The 14742-nt window shown below is 42.8% G+C and overlaps 2 protein-coding genes across 4 annotated transcripts; one reads left to right on the top strand and one right to left on the bottom strand.

Moving 5' to 3' along the window:
- Positions 1-262: 262 nt before the first annotated feature.
- LOC100830096 lies at positions 263-9109 on the bottom strand. 2 transcript variants are annotated; one of them, XM_003566375.4, is made up of 9 exons: positions 8668-9109; positions 7168-7204; positions 6637-6798; positions 6413-6518; positions 5629-5811; positions 2266-2419; positions 1424-1716; positions 817-906; positions 263-702 (listed from the first exon to the last, which is right to left on the bottom strand). In XM_003566375.4, exons 2-9 carry the CDS (start codon positions 7183-7185, stop codon positions 647-649), a joined length of 1062 nt encoding a protein of 353 aa, XP_003566423.1. In that variant the 5' UTR covers positions 7186-7204; positions 8668-9109; the 3' UTR covers positions 263-646. The 2 variants fall into 2 exon arrangements, with proteins under 2 accessions (XP_003566423.1, XP_010231594.1); XM_010233292.3 differs by having other exon boundaries at positions 8615-9108.
- Positions 9110-10326: 1217 nt separating this feature from the next.
- Positions 10327-14633, top strand: LOC100844369 (abscisic acid receptor PYL8). Of its 2 annotated transcripts, XR_002963601.1 has the most exons (6): positions 10327-10743; positions 11047-11265; positions 11882-12177; positions 12806-12892; positions 12979-13129; positions 14223-14633. XR_002963601.1 is itself a non-coding variant. In XM_003568689.4 (3 exons), the coding sequence occupies exons 1-3, from the start codon at positions 10546-10548 to the stop codon at positions 12095-12097; spliced, it is 633 nt and encodes a 210-aa protein (XP_003568737.1). In that variant the 5' UTR covers positions 10328-10545; the 3' UTR covers positions 12098-12527. The 2 variants fall into 2 exon arrangements, 1 of the variants encoding a protein (XP_003568737.1); XM_003568689.4 differs by lacking the exons at positions 12806-12892; positions 12979-13129; positions 14223-14633 and having other exon boundaries at positions 10328-10743; positions 11882-12527.
- The last annotated feature ends 109 nt before the right edge of the window (positions 14634-14742 follow it).

The following is a 14742-nucleotide window of genomic DNA, read 5'->3' as shown; positions in this document are numbered from 1 at the left end:
AAATTAAAGCTAGCTGATCGTCAAAAAAATTAAAGCTAGTTAGTTTTTTGCCAGACTTAAAAAAACTGGATAGGTAGGTTTAGATGGGGTATCTTCTCTTCGATTCTTTGCTTTTTATACATCTCCTCTATGCACTGCTAACTGTCTTTTATGAATAAAATTCTTTATACTCCCTTTCCTTGAAGAAAAAAACTATGTGACGCCTGTGATCCATACCCACACGGCTCCCGTGATCTCCAGCAAATTGGAATTGCCAGGTTGGTTTGAAATAGATTTGGCAAAATTTAATAAGATCAGTATAATTTAAATTGTTCACAGGAGGTACTACAATGAATCAAAAGATCACATGTAATATAAAGAACATGGTTCTGAAATTTAGCTAAAAGATCATGCCAGCAAGATAAGCTGCCTCACTCTTATTGAAAAATTGAGACAGTCTCGACAAAACTGCATAATACCTTATGAAGACAGCTTGATACATTTAGGCCAATAGACTGCTGGATTTCATACACGATTGCAGCTTTAAAAACACTAGAAGAGGTAGGGGCTGGACTTAGTGGTGTCATGGGACTCTTGGTGACTTTGTCTATGCATCTGCAATTACTTTCCCTCATCTGATTGACAAGGCCCATCTAGGCATCTGCAATTACTTCTCCTCATCTGATTGACAAGGCCCATCGACGTCATCAGCGAAGTACTCAACTGCAAGCCATAAATTACATGCAGACAATTAGCCTTCGCCCTTTGGTGTAATATATACAACCTTTCAAAATTGAAGTTTCAGTTGACGTATTAAAGAAGCATTCAAAAAATCACCTATGTCGCCATGGTCTGCGGAATCAAGTAAGAGATCTGAGTCCGAAGGCAGGAATGGGTTGCCTGAGTAGTTCTCAAGAACTGCCAGGTCTGAAAGTCAACAAAATAGCAGTTATACACAGGCATAACAAAAGACCGGATATATAACGTGATATAGATAGGTTAGCTGAAATAGACTTGAATCCTTTTAGAGAAAAGAATGGATTGGACTATAATTATACCCAGAGTAGTAACTAGCTCCGTCAGTTTTGTACTCTGATCATCCGAAAATTGCAAAGCAGATATCATATCAGAATAGCAAGTTATGGATAATTAGCACAGTTGCCCAAGCTATAGCTTCTTGTTGTTATCTTATATCTTTCTCCCACCAGATAAACTGGCAACTATATCTGATCCTTGTTTTTTCTGCAACTAGGATATGAAAAGATATTCTGCAATCGTTTGTATCTGCTTCAAGTCAGCATACTAACTTAATAAATATAAAATAACAGGCATGCTGCAAAAACAGATATATCAGCAATGTTTCTGACTTCCAACATCAATTGGGATGGCATGACAATAAATGGAACTGTTGTACAAGCTAAGAACTTTCAAGATAGAGCACTACCTCCCAAATTTGTCAAATCTGCTGATAGATCAGAAAGGCTGAAATCCCAGATCTGCTGCTCTAAGGAGGAGCCGTCACCACCATCTAGTCCTATTTGCAAAGGCCCTACATTGCCCACATCAGCTCCAAAGGTCGGATTTACTGCTGATGCATCCACATCCATCCCTGATATCTCAGGTGGAGTGAAAGGAACGTGGTTGCTCGACATTGCTGATGATGGACTCATGGCGATCTCAGAAGAAGTACCAAAGGCTGTTCCAGCATGAGCAGCTTCAGGTGCATTCTCCATTATGCTTTAGCAAGACAAGATAAACATTCAATAAATAATGAAGTCCAAGAGACAAGAATCTAACTGTAGCTAGCTGATAGTAGTATGATTGTACAGTTCAAATGAAAATGGACAAGAAGGAAATCATTTGGTCTGTTTAAAGTTTAAACTAAAACTTCTTTACGGTAATAAAGCTAACATTTTTTGCATCATTGGTATAGTATATTGAGAACTAAATAAGCATTCCGATATAGCGGTCAAGTGGCTGAAGTAGTGCAGGAAGTACAAATTATTATTTCAAAAGTTGTTCTAGATTGTTTTATGGTTTGTGCTTTGTGGAACCGAGTATTGAGGATTGAGGGTTAGCCAACAGGCAACAAAGAGAGAAAATAATTATCATATTTGGATAATAAAAATAGTCAATTTGCAGACCATTCCATATACAGCTAAAATGGACAAGAGAATGATATCATATCGAACAACTCTCACTTTCCAATTTATCATAATGTGGTTCACTTGAAGAAAGCTGCAAAGACCCACAAGCAAAAGGAAACCAGGTAATAAAGATGCTTACCCATTTCCTGAGCTCATGCGAACTGCATGATAAGGAATTCCGTTTGCTATATGGTAGTTCGGTGGACCACCAGCCATTGAATTAACATGAGGCTGGCCAGGAGCAGGTATTCCAGGTTGTTGAAGTACTGGATATCCCATAGGCAAATTGTTGACTGCACTGATAAAGGTAGAATTGAATAAGAAGAAAAGAAATGTGACTTCACGAAAGAAGCAGATCAGTCAAAAAATACAAGCATCGCTAAGCATCAATTCACAAAACATATGAGATACCATGAAATGTAGTCGCCAACAGAAGAGAATTAATACTGTCTGGCAGGAGACTCAGATGAAAGTACGCCACAGTTTATCCAATGACATCTTTTGATCCAGACCAGCGCCAACAGAAGTCGAATTAAAACTGACTGGAAGGAGCTATGCAGAACTCAGATGAAAGCACGCTACAGTTTAACCAATGACATCTTTTGATCCAGACCAGATGTAATGTCATGGTCTCATGGAACTTGGCCCTGTGGACTGCCTGCATGCCCAAGGCAGGAGCATGCATGTTTATTAGGGAAGGAATAGATATAGATGAGCTTCACTGATAATTATGTACTTGGATATGGCTAGTGTTCCTTAAGGTTACAAGTAGCAATAGTTGCAGCAGAATAGGTAGGTGAAAGTGACATGCATGGATAAGGAAAACCTAGGAGATTAGGAAAGGTCTTAAAGAGTTTGAATTGAATCCGACTTGTGGATCAAGTCAGTCGTCCACTCGTCCTATATAAAGGACTAGTGTGTAACAACTTTTAATCAACCAATCAATTAAATCAAAAGTTCCAATAAGCCTCCGAGTCTCTTCCACGTCTAGGATGAGCCCTGCCACTTATGTACCCCGAAAGACCAGGGCTGCTTAGGCACCTCAGACCTTAAAGTAAATGCCTACTTAGCAAATGGCTTTCAATGCTAACTGCTACTCCCCAGTATGTTTCTTGGGACAAAAGCCTCTTTCTTCCATTAAGAGCCGACCTACAGATTCCCATCTTTTGAAGGGCTTAATGCGAGTCAAAGAAACCTTTTTCGGTTCGATTCGTTCCAGGTTAGCAATGTTGAGTCTGTTCGTTTTTGGGAGGACAGGTGGCTAGGAGATACTGTGCTTTCCACCAAGTACCCTAGGCTCTTTAACATCATATGGAATAGACATGCTACAGTGGCCTCCTTTTGGGAGCTGACATACCAAACATCCATTTTTGTCGGACGTTCATTGGTCACTCTACAATGCCAAGGAACGAAATATGATAAAGTAGCAACTATTGAATTATCTCCAGAACAAGGTGCGTTTCATGTATTTAGCGCTAATGGATACTCGGGTCCGGTCCGGTTTTAAATTGCTTTGGCATCTTAAACTATCGCTAAAAATTAAGGTGTCCCTTTGGTTTGTTTTAAAACGTGCCACACTCAACAAAGATAATTTGGCAAACGTAAATGGCTGGGAGACAAGAGCTGGACGTTTTGCTTTGAACAGAAAACCATTCAAAATCTATTTTTTGATTGTGCAATGGCACGTGGCTTAACCCCTATAACTAGTATAACCGGCATTTTCAGGGCTTGGCTTCGGGGTTAGAAAAATCCTTGCAATCTACTCTTTTGATTGGGGCTGCAGCAGATTTTTGGTCTATCTGGTTATGCCATAAGGATATTGTGTTTGACAAGAAAGTACAATCTTGTACTATGCAGGTGTTGCTCTCGTGTACCAGCTGGTTGCGATCAGGGGCGTAGCTCCCAGTATGGCAAGGTGTGGCTGTTGCCACACCTTGATTTGGCATGGCGTCATTAGAACCCCTCCTAAATTCTGTTTTCTGGAGGAAGATTGGAAGAAGATGGCTACAGTATGGCTGTTTGGGGTTTTGGGTCTAGACGGTGCCTTTTTCTGTTTTCAGTTTCTGCCAAGAAAATAAAAAGGCCCGGTACAGTCGTACAGAACTACAAGTATGCACTAATACACCTATGGCTTCGACTTCTCGTATGCTGCTGCTGATCGCCATTGCTTCGAGACTTCTTGTCTTCCACATTCTGATCGGGCAGATCGACAGAGCAACCGGCAAGGCCTTTTGTCATGGGCGTACATCCCTATAGGGGCACAGCCCTAGGTATCCAAATAAGGGACAATATCCCATTAGCATCTCCTAAATTAGTTATGCACGAGATAAGATAGGAATATTGAGATATGGTTTGTTAGGAAAGTAGACCTGGGGGAGATCGACTATATAAAGGGCCACCTGTAATCGTTATGAGGCAAGCAAGAATAAATCAATCTAGTTATACCTCCTCCCTGCCCTTGAGGTGCGGCTGCCTTTAATGGCGCCGTCGCGCCTCTTGGGTCCAGGGTCACCTCGTACAGGCCCTAAAGCCATTATCCCCCATGTCGTGAACCTAGTTCATGACACCTTTACTGGAATCGCCGAGGCGCCGACCGAACCTCCTGTCCAGCTCTCCCCTGTCCCCACTTCCTAGGGCCAACAACCAACGGTCAAACGGTGTCCACTCTGCATGCGGCCGCGTGCTGCACGACGACGAACTGCAGGCTGGCCGTCGTGTTTTTCTATCCGGATATGTTACCACATAGAATACTTATTGTTTTTTCTACCGATTCCGCCACACCAAAATTTTAGCTCGTCCTCCGTCACTGGTTGCGATCCTGGGCTTTGTTCCAGTGGGCGCAGCACAAGGTCCCTATGGAGTTTGGCGCCAAGAAGCTAGCGTGGATTACAAGGGAGTTTATGTCCCTGTTTGGGTGGCGTGCTAGTACTAGACTCCTTGGTTGTTATATAGCTTCAGGCATGACCAACAGACCATACCTTTTGGGTTTGGCCGATTTTTTCTGATTTGTAATAAATGATGTAATATAAAAATTATAGGCTATATGTGTCTTGTATGCAGAGGCTGGGGGTATAAAGTCTTCCATTTTCTAAAATGAAGGTACTATTGGTCATTCAGGTAACAACCTGACAGAGGATACAGTGAGCATTCAGGATTGTGCTGTTTATGTGGAAGTGATAGCCAGGTAACATCAATTGGCCAATTAATAGATGAGAACATTATTAGTATAGACCACACACAAAATGAACCAAAGGCTAACTAATAACAAGAAACCTGAAGTTTAAATCCGAAAATAATGTGTAATATTGCAAGTATATATGCTTTGCAATTGTATAATTATAAGAGAAATCAGGTTCAGATCAATCAAAAGTGATCTGAAAATACCCAAAAATGTAATCCTGCATATTACTACATCACATGTATAGCAGCTAACATACTAATAATTGAATACTTCGATTTACCTAAATTAATTGTGATATTAAACTATGAAGATCGACATTACCAGGCATAGGATGAATCCCATTCTGTGTTGGAGCCACTGGAACCTGCTGGGGTACTGGGTACTTCATGAGATTGTACTGATGCTCCAATAAACTGTTAAACAAGCTAATCTGTTTTTTCAGTTTCAACCTTATGTAGTAAGCCTGAAAAAACTCAGTGTTCTCTTCTTCAAGCTTCTTCCATACTGAATGAGCAAAAGTGGGGTTAAGATTTAGTGCTCCAATAGATACATATAAATGCTGAGCTGCCTCAAACCATCGCAACAGACAAGGCATTTCATAAGATATGCTTCATTACTAAACATGGTTAAGATATGTATTATGTACAGAAAGATTAATAGTTTTCACTTAAATTCAGTAATATGCTGGAGTTCCAAAAATGCCTTTAAAAGTTTAAAAAGAATATCCAATAAAATGGATTAATAGATCATTTCAGTAACCATACAGATGTAAAGAACTACAGGATCACTATTGGAACAATATATTAATGAAAAGTAAGTAAAATGGTAGTCTGGCTGCAAATATTATGTTGAGACATTATGAATAATCTTGCGACTCAATTAATGAGTAGTGACTGCAACGAAATGCTTCTGAGTGATGCACAAACAAGTAAACAACCATACAGTATCCAGTATCCAAGCGAGGTCTATCATCTTAGAAAATTTGTGAACATCTAAAATTCTCCGAGCAGATTATCTGATAACAGGTTATTTTGTCAGATAACAGAAAGAACTATGGCATTATTACCAAATGAGTCGCTAGACACAATCAATATGAAATCCTTACCTAAGGTAGTGAAACCAGGTTCTATTCTTGCACGAGTAGAAAGAGTCCTAACAACTTCTCCTCTATTCATGTATAACTGCAGACATCGTTCTATTAGATTCTGGACCTGCAACAGGACAAATATAAATGTGTATTTAACTAAAAATAGAACAATTGAAACACTGCATGAAAGCACTACAGTTAACATTGTCTCCAAAAACAATCATGAAAAGTAGGCATCTTACTAGTTCAATGTCTTCACGGGAAACCTTTTTACCATCATCCGCAGCTGATAACAAACAAGAATCTCCTATAGGTTCATAAGTCACTATTGTATTGGTCTGCTCAGTGTCGCCTTCATCACAGCCTTGCACCATTGGCTGCAACTTTCCCTTGCTCTCGATATCCTGTGGAAATGCCCATAAGCAAGGTCAGTTCATTGAAGGGTCTAATCCAAGAGAACCAGTTGGTTCGATCAGTTGTGGAATTCTCCTTCATTAGAAAAAAATGATTTGACGACCTTTTATGTAAGATTTAGTTGCTATTTGTATGCTTTTGTTCAGCATGTTATTTTAATTTGTAGCATCCAAAACGAAAATTGTCTGAACCATCTGCTTTTAAACTGTACAATGTTTATATACTGCCTCTGTTAAAATACATTTAACGAAACATAGCATAACAACCTCTGACGAAAACATGTAACTGATTGACATGGATGTTTTTCATAATGTGACTGCAGCACCTTAAAAAAAGGTATGCACAGTAAATAACCTCACCTGGGAAGTCTCCTTCATTCTCGGTTAAACACTTCTCCTGGAAGCAAAGAAACATTAGTAATGGTAACTAAATGAGAGAACAGTCTTCCCAAAATGCCTACGAAAAGCTTATATGCAAGTCCATGAATACTTCCTTCCTGGAAGGTGCAAGATGGAATTAAAAAAATTATGCCCATCAGATGCCAAAACTATGAATTACACACCCTGGTGCCACCAAAATGCTAATCTGACACAATAACAACATATATGTATATCAGTTGTTTGGATGGACAATCTATCATGGGAAGTTGGATAGTACTGTATTGATTAAGAACATGACGAACAGAACAAAGTGAAATAGTCCCCATAAACTACTTCCGCAATCTAATTTCGGCCATTAACTACTGCAGAACTTTCAAGTTTCGAACTATTGGCATCTCCAATGGTGTTATGTCACCATCAGATAGCATTTGCCACATCATTCAAATCCTATGTGGAGTGTTAATAATTAGGTGAGAGAAGATTTGTTGTTCGCTAAACATGATAAAAAAGTTGCACACGAGCCAATACAAGACTAGAGAGAAAAGACGAAGATATGGAAGAAAAAGCGATAAAATATATAATTGTGAACTAATGTTACATATAATCAATTGGAGTAGACATATGTAGTGGTCTTGGTTGATGAGGTGAATATTCTTACATATAAAGTATTGAAGATGCCTTTACTATGATTCCTACAATTGAGTCCATGAATTCGATGTGGCGGTGGTTTTAAAAGTTACTCCCTCCGATCCATATTAATTGTCGAAATATTACATGTATCTAGACGCTTTTTAGGCATAGATACATCCATATTTGGACAAATTTGAGATAATTAATATGGATCGGAGGGAGTAATTGATAATCAACTTATAATCGATGCAAGACCCACAACTAAGTGGATGGGGGCTTGCCTGCTCCTATCGGTGGTCCCGGCTACATGGCAAGCATCGGAAGCGTTTCCCATCTTTCCCAGTGTGTTATTTAAAAAAAACCACAAATACCAGAATACTAGGCAATATAGTCATGCCTCCCGTAAATCTCCACAGTACTAAAAAAACACAAAACTGGAGGGAAAAATCTCTCTTTCATGTGCCAACACATCCAGACAATAATCCGCGGCCGCACGGCAACACATTTCACGTCTTCAAGCCAAATCTCTTAATATCCTGATGAGTTGATGTATAAAGATGCATACAGAAACATCACATATCACTAATGCAAGCACTGTTAAGGTTTACTATCATTTTGAAACTGAACCTTGCTACTTTTCTGCAAGTGGCAAGTAGTGGAGTAATTCTTTATTAGAAATTATAACCTATATGCACAATTGGTAGCCAGAAGGTCCCTCTCTCACTCTAACTCACTGCAGATCAGAGAAACATTGCAAGAAAAGTTAATTAACCATTTTAAAGAAAAGTTAATTAACTGTGTCCTCCGAATCGACGAACAGTAGGCTGGCTCTAGTGGGTAGTCGCTCACTGCGGACGGAAGGAGCACCGCACGAGGACCCGAGACGACGATGCCGGCCGACGCCGGATCGATTACGCCTGGCAGGCGACACCACGGCTGCTACCTCCGGGCCCGTGCGTGCCGTACAAGCAGCTGCGGCCACCGGGGGTACGCCTCGTCCAGGTGAAGGCTCCGAAGCCCCGACCCTCTGCACGCCAGCAAGTAGGCGGCCGTAGGCTCTGGTAGTGGACGGCGGTGGGAAGAGATGCAGCCTACGAGAGAGCAAAAGGGGCCGCGGCAAGAAGGTAAAGGGAGGCTGCGCAGGAGAGTAGGGGTTGGTGGCGGCAGAAGGAAAGGGGGCCGGCGGCACGGCCGGAGGACATGGGACGGCTTGCTGTACTGCCCCAAGTTCAGACGGGGAAAGAGAAAGGATGAGATAATTGCAGGATTTTTGCTTTCAAGGAAATAACTCCGTGGGTACAAACTAATCTTTGCATCAACAGGTGAAAATCAAAACACTTTCCACATCCACAAAAATCCGTTCTTTCAATTAAGCTTGTCAGAAATAGTGGCCGCTGGGATTTTGAGCCCCTTGGCTTTTGATCAACTTCTTTGATCACGTTAACTTCTTGTTCAACACGAATAACCATTGTGTTTTTTACACCATTGTTTATCAAGAATCATGAAATATTTTCCATTCTCCGTTGGACGTCGACATTTGTTCATTATTCAACTCTGACGGGCAATGTTTCTTCGTTGATGGTAGTGGGTGACCATGGTATTAGAACTGTTGAGGGAAAGTTTCATGTAAAACCGCATAAATTGGTGTAGAGACACCCAAATCCCAATTCAATTTTCTTTGAGTTAGAGTATCTTTAGGAGAGCTTTTATTCATTTTTAGAAGCTAGAGCCAAGAAAGGTCTCGGCAGATAAAACAGTTTTTTTGACACCCGAACTCTAGTGGACACTACGTTTCAAACATCATGAAAATCATATTTTGGAATTCTTTTGTAATGTTAGTTTGTATAGATGTATACTACATATAAAGATACATTGATTTGGTCCGTGTAAAAATACCAAATCTCGGAATGTATAATAACGCTATCCAATGCCACGTCAGCTCTTCATCCTTAGGCCCCTCTTCCTCCCGTTGGCCCCTTCTCCTCCCGCTGCTCCCCCTCGTCTCCTCTTGCCAACGGCCAATCCGGCGCCACCTCCCTACCACCGCGTCTCTTCCTCATGCTCGACAGCCTTTGGACCCAACGCCGGCGCTCCTCCCACCGCTCCCTCGCCCCCCCCCCCCCCCCCTCCTCTGCGCGTGCGCTCCGCCCCTGTCCCGCCGCATGGCCGTCGCCCGTGCCAAGCCCCGCCCTGGAGAAGAAAGGCAAAAGAAAAATAAAATGAACAAAAGATAAGTCACTGGCATGTAGGTCCCTCGTGTCATATAGGGAAAAAAGCTATGGAATAAGGGCTATTGCGCAAGCAGATTGTGTTTTCTGGACTCTAAAATTTGAGGAAGCACCTAAAAGCTTCAGGAGTAGGGGCTACTGCTTCCGGTCTAGTACTAAAAGAAATGAACCAAGCCGTTTATAAACGTTTTTTATGTGACACGGAGATATTTTCTTGTAGTACATGCCGACTGGCTGATGATATTTTCAGCCAATATACTAGTGAGCCGCCCCCTGATCTGCGTATGGATAACTCGTGGGTGGGTCCGCCCTGCGCTCACCCCCGCAGATTTTTTGTACCCGCCCGTGCAAGGAAACCACCAAACCGATTAGCCAAACCCACCCCCCTCGTCAATCAGCCCAAGAGGGGGAGAAAAGGACAGCAAGAACAGCAGCGGCGGCAGAGCAGGCCAACCACCGGTCGTAGCGGAGGCGGGGGGGATCCATCCAAGTGGCAGCCATGGTGGGCCTGGTAGACGGCAGCGCGCGGGGCTGGAGGCTCAGCGACGAGGCGGCAACCAGCGGCGCCGGTCGGGGAGGAGGAGGAGGAGGGGTCACCGCAGCGGCGGACCACATGCGGCGGCTGCACAGCCACGCTCTCGGCGAGCACCAGTGCAGCTCCACCCTCCTCAAGCACATCAAGGCCCCCGTCCACCTCGTGAGGACGCCCGCCCCTTTTCCTGCCTTCCTTTGCTGTTCCTTTCACTGTTGCGTGCGTTCGTGGATATGTTCTGTCGCTAGCTGTGCTTGCCTCGGTTGGTGGGTATTTCCTGGATCTGATGAGTGCTTGTTAATTTCTTCGCGCTGTGTTTAGTTGCTTTGGCGATCTTGTTCGGTTATTCGCTTGTCCCCATCTTGTGTGAATAGAATTCTGCTCTGTTTCTCCAGACCCAATTAGGAATTAGCTGTTCGATCAAGCAGACTGTTTGATTGATGTAGCAGTGGTCATGGTTCCTCGCAGGTATGGTCGCTGGTGCGGAGCTTCGACCAGCCGCAGCGGTACAAGCCGTTCGTCAGCCGCTGCGTCGTGCGCGGCGGCGACCTCGAGATCGGCAGCCTGCGGGAGGTCAACGTCAAGACTGGCCTGCCGGCGACCACCAGCACCGAGAGGCTCGAGCAGCTGGACGACGAAGAGCACATCCTCAGTGTCAAGTTCGTCGGCGGCGACCACCGGCTCAGGGTCCGTACGTGCTATTGCTAGCCATTTCTTCCGCTGTTGCGTCTGCTCTACTTCTTAGTATTTCCTAAATGTTTCATTGCAAATCCGATGCTACTCTGGTTGTAGATAATATAAAATTGAATGCAATAAGTTTGTCCGCTAGATCAGAAATCTTGTCTTTATCGAGTCTTGTGACGATATATGCTCACTCCATATAGTACTATTTTAGTCTCTGCGTGTCTCTGAACGAAAGCATTTAGCTTTCCCTCGTATATACTAAAGACATCAGGAATTGCCCATCCCTCAGTTTACTAGATCACTGCTTTGACCTACAGTACGGAGTAGTAATACTACTACTAAGAAAGAAACATGATCATAATATTTTGCAGTGTGAACTGTGAATTGTGATGCTTTGTATGCGTTCTCTAGAAGGAAATTATGTGTATGAATCTAGCCGTTCTGCACATGGTTTTGCTGTTTCGTGAACCTTGCAAGAAAAATAAGTTTGACCATGGATGCCTTCATTGTGAATCGTAAGTTTTGTTGATGGACATGGCTGCACTGGTGCTCTTTACTTGAATATTTCTGTAAAATTCTGCTAAATCCATACTAATATGCTTTGTTTCCACATTTTCAGAACTACTCATCTATCATAACTGTCCACCCGGAGAGCATTGATGGGAGACCGGGTACGCTTGTGATCGAGTCCTTTGTGGTTGATGTGCCTGACGGCAATACAAAGGATGAAACTTGCTACTTTGTTGAGGCTGTGATCAAGTGCAACCTCACATCTCTCGCTGAGGTTTCAGAGCGGCTAGCGGTCCAGTCACCTACATCGCCACTTGAGCAATAGCATCTTCACCGGCACGGACATGTGAATCAGCATGAATAAGCGTCAAATGCTACCTGGAAATTTCAACCTTTTTCAGACTGGTAGATTCTCCATTGTCTTTCACATATATGTCTCTTATGAGGGTTAGTAGTAGGCTTGTGTATTTGTAGTAGCTAGCTAGTGATGGTTTAGGTTATAGCAATTGTACCTAGCTATCTCATTGTTATGTATGCATGCCCAGTATGCATATGTAACAGGGAAGCATATGCAGTAGTTTTTGTCTCTTTGGTGCATTTGAGACAATGTAGAGTTTTTTTCTCCATTTGGATGCCTACTGTACTACGTTCTCGGATGATATTCCACTAACACTTGGGATTGGGGATTTCTGTTTATACATTTTGGAATGTGCTCTAAGCTATACATATGGTGGAAAATTTCTCCTTTGCTGTTATTGTGATGGAAGTAAATGGATAATTTATCTGTGTACTACTTCATTTATCCTCGTAGCTAATTACTTCCTCTGTTCCTTTTTATAATATAAGATGCTCTAATTCTGTTTGAAGTCAAACTTCTAACATATCAAACTTTTAAGTGGTTTGATAGACAAACATAGACCATCTTATAAAATAGAATGGAGGGAGTAATATACTTGTGTCAGTAGTTTTTACAAGACCCCCTTAGTTTTATGACAGAAATGGTGAGCAAAATGTCTGAACTTTCACTTTCCAGCGTCAAGTTAGGTTGCCGACCCACTTTGAATGTCGACGATAGTAATGAGGACGAGGAGATAAGTCCATTCTTATATGCTTCCATCAGGTAGGTTCGGTTAACTTTGATTAGTAGCCAATCAATTCAAATCTTCCCAGTCTAATCCTCTTGTTGTAACTTGTAAGTACTCGCAGTAAGTACTCCAGCTTTCCAGCCAAGGAATCACTTCAAGCGCTAGAGGCTACTGAAAAGGTTTCTACCTTCTAGAGAGGAGAAAATCCTTGCTGGACCAAACAATTCGGGCACTGCTTGCATTTGCTTCTAACATCGCATCGCATGACTAAGGTACACGCTGACAGTGACTCACTCCTACATGTATGTTTGACGTTTTAGACTTTTTTCCCATATAAAACGTTTTATATTTGCTAGATTTAGAGACATTATTTTGGATTTTCCCTTAGAGGCGTTATGTCTACGAGGAATTATTTTTTCTTGTTTCTTTTTCCATCAAGGCAGTACTTGGCTTGACTTCGCGGTGTTCCATAGTAGATAGTGGGCACATCAGATGCGTTTCGCCGTGGTGGAAAGATGTAAATAGGCCTCGACGAAAAGATCGAAGTTTCACAATCTTAGTGAACGCTCGCTAACTCGGTTCGTAAGGGCTCGGTTCGTTGATTAGAGAACCAAACCAAACTTTCTTTTCATATCGTTAAGCTTCACGATCTTAAAGAGCAAGCTTGGCGAGCGCTCGTTAAGCTCATTAGCGAGCTTGTCTCGTACATCACTTCTGAGTGGCTACTGAAACTTATTTTACTGCTCGAAATGTGATGTTATTTCTCTTTTGCTGTGTTATTTCCAATCTTTATAGCGATGTTCAAGTTTTGATATATTTTATTTGCTGTCAAAATTTATCCCAAGCAAATAGGTCATGCTAAAAAATTTAGACCAACATGCCATGTATTTATCTTAACGAGCGCTCGCGAGCTCTTACCAAACCGAACCGAACAATGGTCTCAGATCGATAACGATAACGATCTTAACGAACCGAACACGCTCGTTAGCCAGCCCTAGATGTAAAACCGACGCTGTGCCCCCGTGGCATCTGTACCCACGGTTCTAGCCACACGTTTGCCATCCCCTCTCTCTTAGTTTACTTTGTTTTATATTATAGAAAGATAATTAAGTGGAAATGTACTGCATGTGTCAGGTTTCTCTCTGCTTTTGCATGTGAGCTCGTTTCTCTCTCTGCTTTGCATGTGACCACCTCACAACCTTTTGAATTTTTTTCTTGCTTCTCTCTCTCCTCTGTGTGTTAGGCACTGGTTTTTCTTTCTCGTCTTTTTCTTTCTCACTCACATTTTCTTTCTCAATTTTTGCCTAATATATTTGTTTTTTTTTACATGAAATTTTGGAGGGCCACTTATTTTTCTTTTACCAGAGTCGAGGAAGAAGTGTTCGATGGCGGCTATTCACGGCGGTTGAGGACTCGTCCACGGCCAGTGGGGGCTGAGCCCACGGCCGCCGGCGGCGGAGGCCCCGGCCCATGGGCACCAGATCAGGGAGGCCGGGGCGGCGCCACAAGGGAGGCGCGCGAGGAGGAAGCAGTCGGGCCCATGGTGATTAGGCTCGCCGACGGCGGATGCGTGCGCAGCGACGGAAGTGGAGGAGGGGGGAGGAGTTGTGGGAGGCCATGTCCTCCTGCGCGCGGTCGAGGTACGGCTTCAAGCCCGACGCGCGCGCGAGAGAGAGGCGAGAGAGAGACCGCCTGGGATTTTGAGGAGAGATAGTACCGCTGGGACCCACCACCATCTGATAAGGATCAACGTCATTCAAAAGGGTTTTAGGTCAATCTTTCACGACAATCGAACGAACTAGCAGAATAGCAACCAAGAGAAACCAATCTGAAATAATTTAGACCAAAATCTCTTCTACTACTCGTGTTGGAACTGATTAAAATC

This window comes from Brachypodium distachyon, chromosome 2, assembly GCF_000005505.3.
Source record: "Brachypodium distachyon strain Bd21 chromosome 2, Brachypodium_distachyon_v3.0, whole genome shotgun sequence".
Classification (NCBI taxonomy): domain Eukaryota; kingdom Viridiplantae; phylum Streptophyta; class Magnoliopsida; order Poales; family Poaceae; genus Brachypodium; species Brachypodium distachyon.
Note: the sequence above shows the minus strand (reverse complement) of the source record. Positions and strands in the feature narration are given on the sequence as shown.